The 18,515-nt window shown below is 40.0% G+C and overlaps 1 protein-coding gene across 8 annotated transcripts in view; it reads left to right on the top strand.

Annotated features, from left to right (window-relative positions):
• Window positions 1-308: 308 nt before the first annotated feature.
• The window catches only part of IPCEF1 (interaction protein for cytohesin exchange factors 1), a 180,556-nt gene continuing 162,349 nt past the window's right edge, over window positions 309-18,515 (top strand). For 6 of the 8 annotated variants that reach the window (XM_058735739.1, XM_058735734.1, XM_058735732.1 and 3 more), the window contains exon 1: window positions 314-452. Coding sequence is in view for 1 of the 8 variants with exons in the window: in XM_058735729.1 (XP_058591712.1) it covers window positions 391-452 (62 nt within the window). In the remaining 7 variants the exon portion in view is untranslated. Of the gene's footprint in view, window positions 453-7,304; window positions 8,628-18,515 lie in introns of those variants that run through there. The other 2 variants (XM_058735729.1, XM_058735731.1) reach the window with 2 other exon arrangements.

The following is an 18,515-nucleotide window of genomic DNA, read 5'->3' as shown; positions in this document are numbered from 1 at the left end:
AACCACACTGAGAACAGCTTGGCGAACGTTCCCACCCTCCACGCCTGTGCGTAAACATCTTTGCCTCCAAAACAGGAAAGTAGCACCAGGTAGTGTTTTGTACATGTGTCCTGGGAAATGAATCCACTGTGCAGCGTTTAGGGATACGTGAAGTCAGATAGATGGGACACACCCACTTTGTGTGCATGGTGCCCTGGATTTGGGAATCCAGGAAAGGATCAATAACAATAAGAGGGAAGAACAAGAAAATTGAGGAAGTAGAGATGATACTTCCTCTTCTTTTGAAAGAGCTTTACTCCGTGCTCAGCTTCTAATCTAGTCCTGCGTAGACTGAGTCTCCAGAGCTGTGGTTGCTTAGAGTGGAATCCTCAACCTTTGCCTCAGTGGATTATGAGTGTTCCGAATTCAGGGATAACTAGCCAGCTCTTGGATTTACCCTCTTTTTCTTGCATGTAAGTACCCTCTTTTCTTGCAAAGTCACTCCTTGGCTGATGTATCAGAAGTCATTGCTTGGCTTGTCAAGATGGCAAAGGAATTGCTATGCTAGCACTCTCTTCAGAATGGTGATGAGTTTTAAAATGTGACTTCGGGGGCACCTGGATGACTCAGTCGGTTAACAATCCGACTCTTGGTTTCCGCTCAGGTCATGATCTCATGGTTCATGAGATCGAAACCTGAATCAGGTTCTTGTGCTGACAGTGGGAAGCCTTCTTCGGATTCTCTCTCTCTCTCTCTCTCTGCCCCTCCCCTTCAAAATAAATTTTCAAAACTTTAAAAAAATTTAAAAAAATAAAATGTGACTCTCGGGATAAGATGTTTGCTCAGCTCTTCATAAACCTGCTGCTGGGAAGTCCGTGTTAAAGTCACTCTTTAGCTCTCTTAGAATTAGATAATGGTTGTAAGCTCATTCTTCTTTTCTCTTTCTTAAATGGATGTTGTATTGACGGTTGCTTGGACTGCAGATCAAGGGTTTGATTTAGAAAAGCACAATTCAGCATTTGTTTCGGTCCTGAGGAGTTTGCCTGGGGAAACACTCTGTGGCCACCCTCTTTTGTGAAGCTGTGTTCTCTGTAGAGAATCCCCCTTTTGTACGCGGGCAGCTAGAAGGGATTTTACTGTCAGTAAAGCTCACAGGCTTGAAAAAATACCTGTATAAAAATGAGAATTTAGGTAGTGTTGGTTCCCAGGTTTTTACCAAGTACATTTGGAGCATTTGCTTTTCTTTGATTGTGTATATGTGAAAGAAATTTAATTGCAGAAGCCAGAGTTGTCACTCTCCAAGGCATCTTTGACTGTAGTAGTAGATTTTATTTGTCTGTAGGGGCCTGGATGTTCCTAGTACTGTCCTAGGCATTGCATAGTCACATATAGAACCTGATTCCTCTACGCTAATAATTTTACATAGAAAATAGGAACAGAAAGAATATGGGTTTCTTTCACGCAAATGAGGAGGAATAGTACTTCAGTGTGTGTATTTGTTGAGGTACTCATTCTTTAATCGATGTTTGGATTTTCTTCCTTTCCTCTCCTTATATATCAAGGGTGTTTTGTGGAGAGGGTCTGTGTATAAACTATTGCAGGCAAGCTGCATTAAGCAAATACACATCAGCTGAGTATGGAAATAGGAAGTTCTTGCCTGCGGTAGTTTTCTGTGGCAATAAGCGATAAGAAATTACTTCATGACTATTGCCTGAGACTTTCCTTTTGACTCGCGTATCCTTCTCGAACGGCTCACTTCTGCTTTCCATCCAGCATGGACGGCTAGTCTGTGTGAACTGGTAACGCAAACACAGGTTGACAATTTGCACGCGCGTTTCATATGGTGAAAATGAAGAAAATCCTTAAAATATGAGCTCTTGGTGTTGAAAACAATCCTACAAATGGGGGAGTTACTATACTCTGAGCAGTCAAAACAGTGTGTACCACATAGTACGCTCTCAGTTTTTGTTGAATGGATAAATGATTGGGATTGTTCATACAATGATCGTCGTAGGGTTTTCCTTTGCTTTACCTCTGTTACCCTGATACTTAAGGAAATGCTTGTTGGAGGTCAAAGTGAAGCAGGAGAGGAGGAGAACATAAAGGTGAAGAGAGAAGGAAAGGTATGTAGGAATGGGATCAAAAGACATGGCGATGGAGATAAGAAACCCTAAGGGTGGAGATACAGTGGAGACTGGAAGTGGTGGTCATAAACATGGTGGTTGAGCGGAGTGGTTATGGGATAGCAGTATGACACAGCCAGGAGAATACATAAACTTGGGGTCAGACCCAGCTATTAAAAATCTGTATTTATCTCTTACTACCTCTGTGAACTCTGGACCCGTAGTGCAGTGGTTATAACACTCTGAGCTTTTTGGGTTGTACGTAAAGATCACAAATCCGACTGCACAGGGCCTGCTGCTTCGTGGATCTTCACGAAATGGCAGTTGTCAGGGTATTTTCTTCAGCTTTCAAATCATCACAGCTACGTTTAAAAATTTAACTACCAATTTATCTTTTCTTCTTTACAAATTACTATTTTTATTTGAGAGAGAGAGAGAGAGAGTGCAAGCAGGGGAGAGGGGCAGAGGGAGGGAGAGAGAGAATCCCAAGCGGGTTCCATACTCAGCGTGGAGCCCAAGGCGGAGCTCGATCTCACGACCGTGGGATCATGACCTGAGTCAAAATTAAGAGCCAGGTGTTCAACCAACTGAGCCATCCAGGAGCCCCTATCTTTTCTTCTTTTTGCTTTTCAGTATTTTCTAAATTACATAAAGAAGCATGATTCTTTTAAAAAATTATGTATTAAAAATAAATGTTATAAGCCTAATTATCAGGATAGTTAAGCTCATGGAAGTATATCTAAATAAAGGAATACCAGGGGCGCCTGGGTGGCTCAGTCAGTTGAGCATCCGACTTTGGCTCAGGTTGTGATCTCATGGTTTGTGAGTTCGAGCCCCACATTGGCTCTGTGCTGACAGCTCAGAGCCTGGAAACTGCTTCAGATTCTGTTTCTCTCTCTCTCTCTCTCTGCCCCTCCCCTACTCACGCTCTGTCTCTCTCTCTCAAAAATAAACATTAAAAAATATTTTTAAAAAATAAAAAATAATAAATAAATAAATAAAGGAATACCATCAATACAGTGATGCTTATGGAAGTATTGTCATTTATTAATGCTAAGCAAAAAACGCAGAAGCACAACCTTGTCAACTATGAAAAAATATCGTAGAGAAGCAAGATTGATGTAAATATGGTAAATGTTACTATATGATTAGTGGATTTATAGCTGATAGTTACATTTGTCTTTGTACTTTCCTATTGTTTTGCCACATTTTCCATTAGTGGAGGATATCTGGACTACCTTAGTCATCTGAATACAAAGTAAATGTTGAATTAAAATAAGTGAACAAAAATTTAACCCTCTTTTAATTTTCCACCAAAAACAAAACAAAAGCAGGGGTGCCTGGTTGGCTCAGTGGGTTGAGTGGCTGACTCTTTTTTTTTTATTTATTTATTTTTATTTTTTTAACGTTTATTTATTTTTGAGACAGAGAGAGACAGAGCATGAACAGGGGAGGAGCAGAGAGAGAGGGAGACACAGAATCTGAAACAGGCTCCAGGCTCTGACGCGGGGCTCGAACTCACGGACCGTGAGATCATGACCTGAGCCGAAGTCGGACGCTTAACCGACGAGCCACCCAGGCACCCCAAGTGTGGCTGACTCTTGATTTCAGCTCAGCTCATGATCCCAGAGTCATAAGCTCAAGCCCCTTGTTGGGCTCCACACTTAGCATGGAGTCTGCTTAAGATTCCCTCTCTCCCTCTGCCTCTCTCCCTGGCTCACACCCTCTCTTTCTAAAATAAATAAATAATTTAAAATAAACGAATGAATGAAACAAAAGTAGCTTCTTAGTTATAGTGTGCTGATGTTTGTGTTCATTGCAATCTAAGAAATGACACAATTTGTGTTGTTTAATCTTTGTATGGGGATTCCTTTTGAGATTAAGACTGGTATGGAGTAATGTGAAAGCTCTGAAGTGAGAATAAGCAAGTAAGATCTTACCTGGGACTGACTGGTCTCATTAGCGCCTATAATCACATAAGAATGGGTTATTTTCTTTGGATGATGTATAACTGCCTCTAAACCTGTATTTGATGACTTTCTGGCAAGTTCAACAGTGAATTCAATAGTTAATAGTTCTAAATTAAATTTAGACTTGACAGCATAAGAGTAGATTACTTAATTTTTTTAAATGTTTATTTATTTTTGAGAGAGAGAGAGAGAGAGAGAGAGGGAGAGAGAGAGAGGGAGGGAAAGGGAGGGAGAGACAGAGAGGATCACAGTGAGGTCCTGCACTAACAGTGCGGCTTGTTTGGCACAAGCTCAAACTTATGAACCAAGAGATCATGACCTGATCCAGAATCAAGAGTCGGATGCTTAACCACCTGAGCCACCCAGTTGCCCCAAGATAAATTAATTCTTTTAGGGCATATTGATTTATCTTTACCATCTTGCCATACATAGGGAGAGATCAGAAAAATGTTTTTGTGAAGTCAAGAAATAATTCTTGTTGTAGGGCCTTGGCCATCCCATCTCATGGTGCCAGCCTGTCACTATGCAGGAGTCGCCGATCAGAGACTAAACTGGAATCAAATATTTGGGTTTCTAGGTAGTGAGCAAACCTCCTTTGTCTCAGAAATGATCAAGTGAGAGATATTTGCCAAAGAGGCAAAAGATGAACGGTTGCAAGCCAAAGCCAGGGCTCCCAAACTGAATGACTGTTGAAATAGAAGCATTTGAAAAGTGAAATTCAGCTAGCTTAAATTCACCCAATTACTAGAATGTGGATAAACCCTTTCAAAAATGTCTGAATACATTAATGAAAATGAGTTAAGATTAGAAACGCAAGAATTAACCTAACAGACAAGAAACCTCATGTCCAAACAGCCCAGGGCGGAGTATGAACTGAACTAGAAACGGAGGCACAACAGACTTTTGAATTGAGTCCGTAGCATTTTCTGAACATTTCACGTGTGGAGCACTGAATAAAGACCAATGATATTACTGAACACTTGCTATGTGTTCCAGGCACTATAACTGGCACTTTCACTCTACATGAACAATTTCAGTCACTGCTCGAAACAACCCTAAGCGACAGCACCGTTGGCATCTCCGTGAACCTGAAGGCCAGAGAGGAAAAGTACTCTGTCTAAACCCCCACACGATGCAGGGGCAGAGACGGGGCTCAAACCCAGATCTCTGTGTGTCTCCCCTGTGGCCTGACCACTGTGCTACCGGGCCCTCTGTTGTTTTTATTCACACTAGAGATCTTCTTACATAAACTAGTGGTTCCAGGCCAAGAATTAGGAGGCTAAGCGTGGGTCTGAGCAGATGCATCGTTTACTTTGAAATCTCTTTAAGTGAACTTCCTTTCCATTTCCTGACTGAGGAGGTAATAAAAAGGAATTTTTCCTTTTTCTTCAGCTAATTTCCCATGCCCTGACACGATGGCATGTATGGTTGTCACCGTAGCCAACCTCTAGGCAGTCTGGTGGGATTATGTGGGGACCATCACCCAAACTGGCAGGCAGGAAGGAGGCCTGGGGGACAATGGCATTCAAGGTGCTCAGGACCATCCCCGGGCTATCCACAGCCCCAGTCAAGGTACACAGTTTCATCACCACAAGGATCCTTCTCGGGACCCTTTTATAATAATACCTTATCTGATTTGAAAACATTCAATTTGCATTTTGAGTGTCAGTGGACTCCTACTGGATGGGCCTTTATATTAGGCTCTATGTATTAGTGGGGACAGCTGAGAGCCAGAAGTGAGGAGACCCAGGCTGCCCGTGACGTGTAACAGTTGGGTGCTACCAACTGAGCCATTTAATGTGAGTCTTCTCATCTATAAAAACTGGGATAAAAATTCCCAACCAGCATGCTGTATGGTGTGGAAGAAAGCAAACACATTATAAACCAATGGGGACTTCTGCCCTCACTCCTATTCCAGTTTCTGACCATGTAGAGACTCATTTGGCATACAAGAGCTTTGTGGCAGAGGAGGATTAAAGGTATTAGGGGGTGTTATTGGCTCAGTTGTGCCTCCCTCCCCCCAAAAGATATGCTGGGGCCCTAACCCCCTGTACTTCAGAACGTGACCTTATTTGAAAATAAAGTAGTTGTGGTTGTCATTAGTTGAATTAAAGTGAGTTTCATCATGGATTGGACCCCTAATCCAATACGACTGGTGTCCTAATAAGAAGGCAGCCTTGTAAAGACAGCCGCACAGGGAGAATGCCGTGCGATGATGAAAACAGAGACTGGAGGTACAGAGCTGCAAGCCAACGAATGCCAATGAATAGCCACCCAACACCAGAAGTCTAGGAACAGGCAAGGAAGGACTCTCCCTTCCAGTTTAGGAGGGAGCAGGGCCCTGCCAACATCTTGATTTCAGACTTCTGGTCTCCAGAACTGTGAAGGCATAATTTCTTGTTGTTTTGAGCCACCCAGTTGGTAGGACTTTGTTACTACAGCCCTAGAAAACATTCAAGGGGAAAGAATAAAAGTCATTTTAAGTGCTAGTGATAAACTCATCCGTATTGCTGGCAAGCACTTTTAGGGAGCAGATCCGGCATGACTCATTTATCTGATTTAACCTGTGGCATTGGGCCTTTAACAGTAGAGTCACTTCATCATTGAATGCGGATGAATAAAGGCACTGAACAATGAAAGACATTTACAAAATGAAAATCAGGCGGTTGCGAAATCCATAAAAGGGCATCCTTTCATAAATTGAATCTAGCTAGGGATTCCAGATTATTGGATCAATGTGGTCATTTGCTAGACATGAAACGTTTGTGGCTACTTGGGAGGATATTTTCTTCCGCAAGTTGTATATTGGAAGAAAAGTTTAAATATTCTGATTTGGAAAATAATGTAATGTGATGGTACTTTGGGACCATCAGTATAAAATCTACAACTGCAATCTAAGCATCTAGCAAATGGAAACTCTCCAGTTAAAGAGATATCAGGTGATTATAGTGGGTTAATCTATAATTGTTGATCCCTTTGATACATAAAATTAATGCGGTTCCTGCATAGCTATTAATGACAGCACAAATAACCAGGATTTCAAGCATATTCTTGGGTTTCTCTGCAACATAAGAATCTCCTTAAAAAATCTCTTAAATCCCCTTTTCAATAGAGTTTAAATTACCCTAATTCTTATTACCATAATTACCCCTAGGAGAACAACATTCTTTTAGTAGGAAAACATCATTGTGTGAGGCTAATCACTTAATCTGCACAAAACTAAAAATATAGTTTTGCTTCCCTTTTTAATTGATCCATAGTTAGTTTTCTTTAGACTTGTTATTCATTTTATATACTCTCTTTGAAAATGCTCGGCAGAAATTTGTGAAATTTGATTTCAAATTTGAACAGGGTAGGAGTTCTTTTTTTCCTCTCATGGAGGAAAATGCTTTCTTAGGAGTCTCGTGCACTCTTCTGTAATGTCAGAGAGAAACAGAACACTTAACTACTTATGGGCAAATGTGTATATTGATACTGAACCTTGGTTTAAAATAGGAAAATACAGACCTCTCAGGAAAGAAATGAAGCTGACTCAGAATACTTCCCAGGAGCCTCAATTTAACATTGTTCATTCCTATAGATTAGAAGTGGTGAGCTTACACTAAATCACGTTTAATGTAAGACCTTTAATCTTTTCAAAAATTGAGCCAATGGCTTCCAACACAGAAACCATACTTTTTAGGCTACTTGTTTATGATTATTCTGTTTGGATACTGCAGAGTATAGCATAGTATTGGGGAGGTTTGCTTCTGGAACATATTTGACGATTCTGCTCATTTAGCAAATTAATGGTTGCAACAAGAACATGTTCTCAATTCATTTAAATTGCAGGTCAGTTATAACGACCTTGTTCTTTCCACCTGTTGAAAGTCTGAAGCAAATTTTGCTAGAAGCCTTATTTTCTGGTTCCTTGTTGGACCATAAATCCTACACTCTCTTGCCGTCCTGGCCAAAAAAAAAAAAAAAAAAAAAAAAAAAAAAGGCAAATGATTGTTCTCACTAGTGAGTCTGAATGTAAATCATATAATGTGATGGGAGCCTGTTTTTGAATATTCAACATTTACCACATGCCTATTGAATACCTAATATTTTCCAGGTGTTTTATTACAAGAGAACCAACAAGAATACCTTTTAAGTTCCCTTATATCATATGAATTAACGGTACCTTTTCTTGGTTAGATTTAGTTACAGCCATCTGTCAAAGAGAAGGATCTGAACTTGAAGTCTCTTGGTCAAATGTGGCCAAAGTTTTCCAGCTAGAACTAGATTTCACCCTGGAACACAAATTGCCGAGATTTCCTGTAGCTGGGTTTTCAACTTGATTAATCAAGTAGAGCCACTTTTGCGTAGGTAAAGGGGACTTGAGAGGGAATTGTCAAACAAGGTTTGAGCTAGGACAAGAGTACCATTTAGTTTCATTTTGTGAACACTCGTAAACGTTCCAAAGTTATGTACAAATAAATCCATTGCCTTGAGAGGAACGCCAGCTATTCGGAGCTGAGAAGCCAGCAAGCTAGTGCGAGGAGAGAGACACCAGAGCATTTACCAAAGCAGAGTAAGTGAGCAGAGCAAGTAAGCCTCAGGGATGCTCTCTGAGGTGACTTCGCTTTCAAGTTTTGGTATTCTTCCTAGCAGCAGCATTCTAGACATGGGGTGTGGTCATTTTTACTTTGCATTCAGTATCAACTCCTGTGTGCTTTGCGTTGGGAGCCAACCAGCAAGAGCTTCCCTTCCTGATCCTGGACCGACTTCGGGCATTGAGGACCTCTGTCTATGCCCCACAGGCTCGTGTTTCTTACCATTGCTCTCAAAGGCTCCACTTTGGTCAAATGTGGGGCCTTTCTCTGTACTCATCCTCCTGGATTCAGCTCTTTCAGGATGGATCATATATCCAAATTATCACTTCTATAAGACTTCAGGACTCAGGGCTTTCTACCACTTCTACCTTAAGGCATTATGCTCTATCTCTCTTAAATTTCTCCCTAAGCCTTTCAACTATAGCGTCTACTCTGATTTACTTCTTGGCTCTCTGTCTTGCTGCCTCCAGAGTTTCTCTCTTGGGAAATTCCCTGGCTTCAAATTTTTTCAACTGTTGTTCAACAAAATGATCAGAACACACATCCTTCCAGTCTTGATCTAACTCTGGTTCCCCACTCAGTTTCTTCTTGGCAGCAGGGTTACCCATATGCACTGACATTATTTATCGTCATGTTTAAAGTTGAATTTTTACCCAACATTCTTGGGATGTTTTTCTTATACTCTTCCAAAAATTCGTGGAAAGTTGATCAAAACAAATGAACTTGGTTAGGTGTCATGTTTAGAACAGCCATTAGATTCTCTTCTTCCCTCATTTAGGGGTTGACAGCATTTTGTCCGATCATACTGTCTTACACATTGATATTGTGTACTTGTGCTTGTCCCTGGGTCAAGTTAGCTTTGGTATCTAATACTTCTCTTCCTGGCCAGCTGGTCATTCAGGTAAGAAAAACTTTCTTCTTTTTTCCCCTGTTCACCCCAATCAATAGTCCCCAGGCAGTCTTGGCTGTGGCCAAATATCTTTTCTTTCCCCCTACCCCCAGATTCTGTACCTCTTCTTTATGATTACTCGGGTACCTTGGACTAATGTGTCCACTGACCTCTACCCTGTGCTTACCTCCTCGGCATGTGTCCGGTCTCCTGGAATAAAGGAAAGATCCTGTGATTCTTTGCTTGCATCCTCCGGGGCGTTGAGCAAGTACGACAAAGACTTAGGTTTAGCAGTCTTTTTATTATGGAGACCTTTCCATTGACAGTCTCCTCTATTCTCTTGGAGAGCCTGGAGAAGTTTCACCTATGGACGTTTCAGTGTCTATAGCTTAGGATTGGGCAAGTAGGAAGCTGCTTCTTCAAAAATGTTTTTCTAGCTTTTTTGTTTTTGTTCTGTTCTTTCACAGGGAGATGTCCTTCTAAATCCTAAATGCCTATTCACGTGGAAGCTCTGAGCTGTGGCTGCTTTACAATTAACTGAGCGTTGTGTATGTGCATTTTCTTATATTGATACAAAGACTTTGTGCTGTCCGTATGTGGGCCAGATAGTAACACATCCATTGAGGAAACTGAGGCTCAGAATGGTTCCATGGTGTGTCCAAGCCAGAAATGGCTGAGCTGAGTCTTGCACTCTAGTTTATTGTCTGCTACAGGAGGTTTTCCCCCTTTGGAGCATTTCTATTGGCTGGCCTTTATTAATAAGTTGTCTCTACTGATTTATCATCAAGGTGAAGTTTGAGTTCAAGTTTAATCATTTTCTACCCCTCAGTGGGTTATCCCGTCAGGCAAGTATTCTTAACCTTACACTTGCGTAGGTTGGGAGGCCCCTACTCGTCTGTCTCAGGTGCCTGGTGTCAATGTCACACCATAGAATCAGATGCCAAACCTATTTTAGCTAAGAGGGAATTTAGACCCCATTTACTCTAATGCTGCCACTTAATGGATAGAGAGCTGAAATCCAGAGAGATTTTGTGATTTCTGTGTATAGCTTGTTGTGATTGCTATGCATAGCTTGCTGGAAATAACACTCGGTTCACTGCCTAGATTTCTTTAGTCCTAGATGTTCTTCACTGTTATATCTGGGTTAAAATGGACACATTCTTAGAAGAGAAAGGTCTTTATGTTGTTATGAGTTACTAACACCAATGTGTGCATTAGCCAGTCAGATCTTTCCAACTGAGAGCTAATTCAGATCGCCAACCCAGTTGGCCTACATACCCAACCTTGAGGTGATGAATGCCTGATCTAGACCCTCTAAATATTAACTGCCCAACAGCAAAGACTGCATCACTTATTTTGTAAGGTTATTTCAGTTTTCCTCATTTTAAATGTCTTTCTGTCAAAGGCTTGATGATTTGGAAGTCTGCACAAGACGGAGGTGGAGAAGGGCACTCTTAACTGGCATAGGAGAGGTGGGAATTGCCTCAGAACTTCCACAAAATGCTTAAATCCCTGAAGGAGAAAATCTCTTCAAACTTTTTCAAGATTTTTAATCACAAAGTTTTTAAACATACACACAAAACAACGAATTTTATCTTCTTGATTTATTAAGCTTAGACTCTCAGATAACTACTTGTCATTCACAGGCTTTCCCCAGAAGTTGAATTTGCTTCATAAAAAGTTATCAGTAGGCCAAATGTCTGGCAGGGTATCAGGTATGAAAATGTCATGGTCCTTGATTGTTTAGTTGCATGTGTATAAATGTGAATTAATGAAATTGTAGCAGAATGTTCTTGGGGGGAGCTGTGTCTTTAAAACATGGAAACAAAAAATTCATTTATTAAGGTTCACCTTTAGCTAATAGACTGTGGAAAAAGCTGTGTCAAACTTCAGAACTAAGCAAGGCTATTTTTGCCCCTGGGAGTGTCGGAGGCAATGTATAGTGATACAAGTCAAGAGGTAAGCAGCACTTAGGAAACCTGGTTCCGTGGCTGAACATACTCGTGAAGGGCACTGTAAGGGAAAATTCTTGGATTGGTTTTAGAGTTGCAACCAGTAGAACTTTCTTGGGCAGAGTGTTAGTGGAAAGGGAGGCTATAATTTCAAATGTCCTGTTGGTATTCTATTAAAAAGGAAGGTTGTTTCCCATCATATTTTGTTCTGGGGGAGTGGTTTGAATTGGATCTCCTTTGTAGCATACTTAAAAAAAAATTGGATGCTGCATTTGTTGTTTTTGGTTATTGACGTGTTGTATCAGAGGGGATTATCCCTACGAGGAAGTATTCTGGTTGGTAATATGGAATTTCAGTTCTTCCCACCCCACACATACTGAGTCTTTTCATTTTCTTCTTGCCTGGGAAACAAGAGCGTGCTCCTTGAGACAGAGGTATGTTGTGCTGTAATTCGTACAGATGGAAACTTCGGGTTAGCTTTGAGCTAATACAAAATTTTAGCAGCATGGATTCCAGAGCAGGGCCAAAAAGTGCTCTAGAATTTGTGGAGAGGAAAACAAAGGTTCAAAACTGAAACTGGTCCTGATTTGAGCTGAGAATATAAATTCCTCTGATGTCAGGAGATGACTTAAGTAGCATAGACTTGTCCGGAAATCTATTCTTTTTATCATTTGTTTCTTCAGTCTTTGGAGGCATTTGACCTTTCATAACACAATGCTAGCATGGAACTATTTGGCACTCAAATGAGTAGAGAATCCTATTTTCTTTTTTGTATGACTGATCTAGGAAGTCATGACAAAGTTGTTCATGTGAATAGTTACTCATAAATATTACTCTTAGTTGTTTTTTCAAAAAGGTAACTTTAAACTTTTTTTCTGTTTCCCAGAAAAAATTAGATTATAAATGAATACTTTTTTGTGCCGCTTGGTGTCTAAGAGTGTTTCTTTTTTTTTTTTTTCAACATTTTTAATTTATTTTTGGGACAGAGAGAGACAGAGCATGAACGGGGGAGGGGCAGAGAGAGAGGGAGACACAGAATCAGAAACAGGCTCCAGGCTCCGAGCCATCAGCCCAGAGCCCGACGTGGGGCTCGAACTCACGGACCGCGAGATCGTGACCTGGCTGAAGTCGGACGCTTAACCGACTGCGCCACCCAGGCGCCCCTAAGAGTGTTTCTTTATGTCGTCTTCTGAGGTTATGCTTAGTAGCCTTCAAAAGAGCTTTAAACTATTTGGCTTGTTATTTATGATGCACCAGTCTGTGTTTTAGGTTGAGTATCACTCCCTATCACATTAACCAATCTTAAAGCATACATGGAATTCCCTAATAGCTGATAGTTTTTTACTTGACAGTGTTTTGAATAATTCAACAGCACTGAATGTCTAAGTTGCTTAATTTTTCTGAGGTGAAACCAAGAATCTAGAATGATAAAGTAGAATGGGAACCTCACACATCACCTGGCATCAACACTTAGAGTTTAGACATAGGAACCATGAGGGTGGAGAGAATCTGAGTCTTTCTTGAGGTCATATTGCTAACTCGTGGCAGAGAGAAGAGAGGAAGATAGGCTCAAAAATTAGGCAAACTTCTTCACTGAGGGATTTTTTTTTTAGGGCCACTGATATGCTGACATGTGTTATAAATCCCCAATGAGGAGAAAATGTTTAGTTGTAGGGAAATTTAATAAGCAGCTTTCCCCAATTTATTGGCCAAGGAACTACCTTCCTGGCAGAACAGAACAATCTTAGGGTTCATTAAACATGCTTTAGAAACATTGTTCTTTCACTTACTCCATCATTTAATCAAAATATGCATATTTTTTTTAACAAGTGAAACAGTCTTGACAGCCGCAATTTTACATTTTTGTTGGCCTAATTGTTTATATCTAGGGGAAAAGATATGGAGGTGCAATGGAAATGAGAATAGTAAGTGACTTTGGAATTGTCTTTGTTCTGAATCCTCAGGGCATAAATTAGATTTAAATCATAAAAAACCAAATTAAATGGCAAGGGAGTGAGAAGTTTCTTAACTCTCAATATGTAAACTGTAAAACAAAGAGAATGAGCAATGTTTTGTTGCAAGGAGCACAAAATTCTTAAACATTATGAATACATGTGGAGGCATAAAGGATGAACCTTGTCTTGCTTCTCCTAAGTCAGCAAAGTCTATCCAAATTATGACAATGACAGTTGTATCAATAAGAAACTATAGTAACTATGTTATATGAAATTGAATATATTCACTTAAATAAAACAAGGTGTTATGCCCAGAATTCGTGATCCCCAAAGACCGCCAGGGAGCCGAGTCTGATGCAAAAGCAAAGAGCCTTTATTTGAGCTAGCTCAAGCCCAATCCCCTACCTGCACCCACGCAGGGGTGAGATACCGGGGAGAGAGAGCGAGTTTCAAAAGGACAAAGGTTTTATTGGGGCCTAGGGGCAGTTGGTGAGGTAATGGCTGTGGCCTCAGCCGATTGGCTGGGAAAGGGTCAGAGTCCTGTTAGGCAGGTGAGTGGGAGGTTACTCAAGGGGAGGAGGCGTGGTCAAGGTGAAGGACACAGAACAAGATGGAGTCGGCTGGCGTAGGTCCACCCTTTCAAAGGGACGTCCAAAGGAAATGTTCATGAAATTGTGGTCAAAATTACTAGACTGAACAGAATTCAACAGAGACTTTTATTATTTTCCTCCCAGGAGCACATTAGAGCTCTGAGGACAGAGACTCACGTTTTTGTCCACTATCTGTACTCCCAGTGCTTAAAAGAGTGAGTGGTATAAAACAGATGCTCAGAAAATACTTGTTGAATAAAATAATTTAGTTTGTTTTATTAATTATACTTCACTGATAAGGTGATGCAGACATTCATTTAAAAATTTAAACATTACTTGGGCGCCTTGGTGGCTCAGTTGGTTAAGCATCTGACTTCGGCTCAGGTCATGATCTCATGGTTCGTGAGTTTGAGCCCAGCTTAGGGTGAGCTCATGCCTCACTTCAGTGAGCCCCGCTTCTCCCTCTCTCTCTCCCTCTCTTTCTCTGTCCCTTGCTCACTTGTGCCCTCCCCTCAAAAAAAATTTTAAACATTATGGAAAAACACAGGTTGAAAAGTTATATTTATTCTTCATCCAAAATTTCCAGACTCCCACCATGGAAGAAACCACAGTACCCAGTTTGCATAATGTTCTTCTAGAATGTTCTATGCAAATCTAAGCATGCATACATATATATGTATATACGCACATATATTTATTTTTTACTTTTTTTAGAGAGAGATCACATGCAAGTGGGAGAGGGGCAAGGGGAGAGAGAGAGAATCTTAGGTAGGCTCCATGCTCAGTGTGGAGGCCATGGTCGGGCTCACTCCCATGACCCCAGGATCCCGACCTGGGCCAAAATCAAGGGTCAGAACCTCAACTGACTGAGCCACCGAAGCGCCCCTACACACATATTTATAAATATAGTTGTTTTTAAACAGGTAGAGGCACACTGTATAGATTGGTCTATATCTTGTTTTTTTTTTTCACTTAAATATCTATCTTAATGACATAGATTTTAAGAATTGCTTCCAATAAATGAAAAACTGTATAACACTGACATTTTACTTTTCATTTCTTGATGATTTCATGTTATAAACCATTTGTGTTTCTTTTCTATGAACTGCCTCTAAGTTCTTTGTCATTTTTTCTGTTGGTTTAATGGCCTTTTATAACTGATTTGTAAGAGGTCTTTATATATGAAGGAAATGAGCTCATTGTCATATGTGTTGAAATATTTTTCCCAGTTGATCATTTGTATTTTGACTTTGGTATTTTTTTCTGTGCAGAAAAAAACATTTTTTTATACAGTCTTAACTCACTAATCTTTCTGGAATTTGGGTTTTGTGTATTGCTTAGGAAAGCGTTCTCCTCTCCAAAAAGGAAGAAATTGCCCTATATTTACTTCTCATAGTTTTATTACTTTATCTTATATATTTAAATCTTTGGCTTACCTCAAATTTTCTTTGATGAAAGCTTTGTTAGATGTTTTCCACATGGTTCATCAGTTGAATAAGCCACATTAATAAATTTCAATATATTTAAGCATTCATTAAAAATAATCTAACTTTGGGGGTACCTGGGTGGCTCAGTTGGTTGAGTGTCCTTCTCTCGGTCTTGGCCCCGGCCATGATCTCACAGTCGTGAGACTGAGCCCCACATTGGGTCCACGCTCACAGTGCAGAGCCTGCTTGGGATTCTCTCTCTCCCCATCTCTCTGCCCCTCACCTGCTCATGCTCTTTCTCTCTCAAAAAAAATTTACCTTTATTATTATGGAAAATTCCAAAACCTATGAAAGTAGATAGGGAAGAGTGGGGAAGATGACCTGATAGGCAGGATCTGGACATTTTTCACCTGATAAAAGACTGGAAATTTTCATTCCTTTCAGTTTAACAACTTCAGCTGCGTATGTGGGAATGATCCCTCACATTACTTTCAACAATTAAAACCAACAACCATTTCCCTAAAGGAAAACTTAAAAGTTTCCACAATTTTAAAATGCTGTAACAGTAATGATTGCTGGGAGCAAAGTATCAAATGATATAATTCTATTTCCCTTCTCATTATCTTTCTGTTACTCTTCACTCCGTGATCTCAAAGGGTGCCTACAATCACATGGAAAAATCTGACTCACTGAAGAACAACCTCAACAGAATTCATTTTGTCCATTTTCTAAGTCTAAGTGGATTTTTAACATTTTCTCAGCATAGAGAAAATATAGAAGCAAATGCTTGGATGACAGTATGTATTAGTGTATTTTGTTATTTTGTGTTCCTGGCAATATTTTTATTTTTATCTTATTTTTCAATATATACCTGGCTAAACTTGGTGAACCAAAGGCATAGCTAGTGTTAAAAGATGCTGCATTAAAATATATAACCATTGCCGGAGAATGAGGAGACAAGCCACAGACTTAGGAAACTATTTGCAAAAGGCATATCTGATAAAGGACTGCTATCCAAAATATACAAGGAATGCTTAAAACTCAACAAAAAGAAAACAAACAACACAATTAAAAAATGGGCAAAATATTTGCGTATATACCTCCTCAAAGATACAGAAGACAAATAAGCATATGAAAGATGCCTAGCATCTTGCTGTCGTTCAGGAAAATACAAATTAAAACAACCCGTTAGAATGGCCCAAACCCAGACCACCGACAACACCAAATGCCAGTGGGGGAGTGGAGCAACAGGAACTCTCATGCGTTGATGATGCGACTGAAAAAGAGCACCGCTATTTTAGAAGAGAGTTTGGCGGTTTCTTACAGAACAAAACCTATCCTTACCATACTATCCTTCAGTTGCACTCTGTGGTATTTATCCAAAGGACTTGACAACTTACGTCCACACAAAAATCTGCACAACAGATATTTATAGAAACTTTGTTCACAGTTGCCAAAACTTGGAAATAACCAAGATTTCCTTACTAGGGGAATGGATAAACAAACTGTGGCCTATCCAGACAATGGAATGTTATTAAGTGCTAAATGGATATGAGCTATCCAGCCATGAAAAATCATGGAGGAACCTTAAATGAATCTTCTAAGTTAAAGAAGCCAGTTTTGGAAAGGCTACTACTGTATGATTCTAATTGTATGACATTCTGGAAAACGCAAAACTATGAAGACAGTAAAAAATCAGAGGTTGATGGGTTGGGGTTAAGGAGAGGACTTTCAGGGCAATGAAAATATTCTGTATGTTACTCTACTGGTGGATACGTGCCATTATAGATTTTTCAAAACCCATAGAATGTACAGCACCAAGAGTGAACAGTCATGTAAACTATGGATTTTGGATGATAATGAGATGTTAGTTGTAACAAATGTATCACTGGTGGCAGCAGAGAAAGGCACTGAAATCTCTGACTGTAATGGTGAGTTTTCTATTTTTTTTTCTGGCAGTTTTTATCAGTTTTTGCTACACGTATTTTGAAGCTCTGTTACTATCTGTTTAAACTTGTAGGGCTTTAGGGTGCCTGGGTGGCTCAGTTGGTTAACCAGACTCTTGATTTTGGCTCAGCTCATGATTGGTGTGTCAATTCGAGTCCCTCATCAGGCTCTGTGGACAGTGTGGAGCATGCTTGGGATTCTCTCTCTCCCTCTCTCTCTGCCCCTCCCGGTTCTCACTCTCAAAATAAGTAAATAAACTTAAAAAAACCCAAACGTGTAGGGTTTTTGGATCTTCTTGATGAATCAACCCCTTTGGCATTATGAAATGCCCCTTTATGTCCCAGCTAATGTACTTTGCCCTAGGTACAATTTGTCTGATATTTAACATAGCTTTCTTTTGATTGTTACCATGGTTTATAATTTTTCTATCCTTTCTCTTAACCTATTTGCATCTTCATTTTTGATACATTTCTTGTAGGTCGCAGTTGAATATTGCTTATTTATATCCAGTTTGACAATCTCCATCTTTTAATGGAGTGTTAGAGCATTTACATTAAGTGTGATTATTTATGCAGTTGGTTTTAAACGTACCATATTGCTATTTGCTTTCTATTTGTCATGTTGATTTTTTTTGTCCTCTTTCCTTTAATTCTGTCTTCTTTGTTTTTTGTTCTTTTTGTTTGTTTGTTTTAGAGATAGCGTGAGGAGGGGTCAGGGGCAGCGGGTTGGGGGGAGAGAGAGAGAGAGAGAGACTCTAAGAATCTAAGAATCTAAGCAAGCCCCACACTTAGCATGGAGCCCAAAGTGGGGCTTGATCCTACCATGCTGGAATCATGACTTAAGCCGAAATCAAGAATCAGACACTCAACTAACTGAGTCATCCAGGTGCCCTTATTCTGTCTTCTTTGTGATTAATTGTATATTTTTTACAATTTTATTTTATGTCCTTTGTTGGCTTATTAACTATTACTCCTTGTGAATACTTAATGGAGATCCTCTGCAAATTTCTTGAAGTCTTTTCTCTGTATAGCTATCTTTTCTCTATTCCTCTGCCCTGTGAACTCTGCCTTGGTGTTCCCAGCAAAGTTTTCTCAACTCAGAAGGAC

The sequence above is a fragment of the Neofelis nebulosa genome, chromosome 6 (genome assembly GCF_028018385.1).
Source record: "Neofelis nebulosa isolate mNeoNeb1 chromosome 6, mNeoNeb1.pri, whole genome shotgun sequence".
Taxonomy (NCBI): Eukaryota; Metazoa; Chordata; class Mammalia; order Carnivora; family Felidae; genus Neofelis; species Neofelis nebulosa.
The sequence above is the reverse complement of the archived record's forward strand: the minus strand, read 5'-3'. Positions and strand labels throughout refer to the sequence as shown.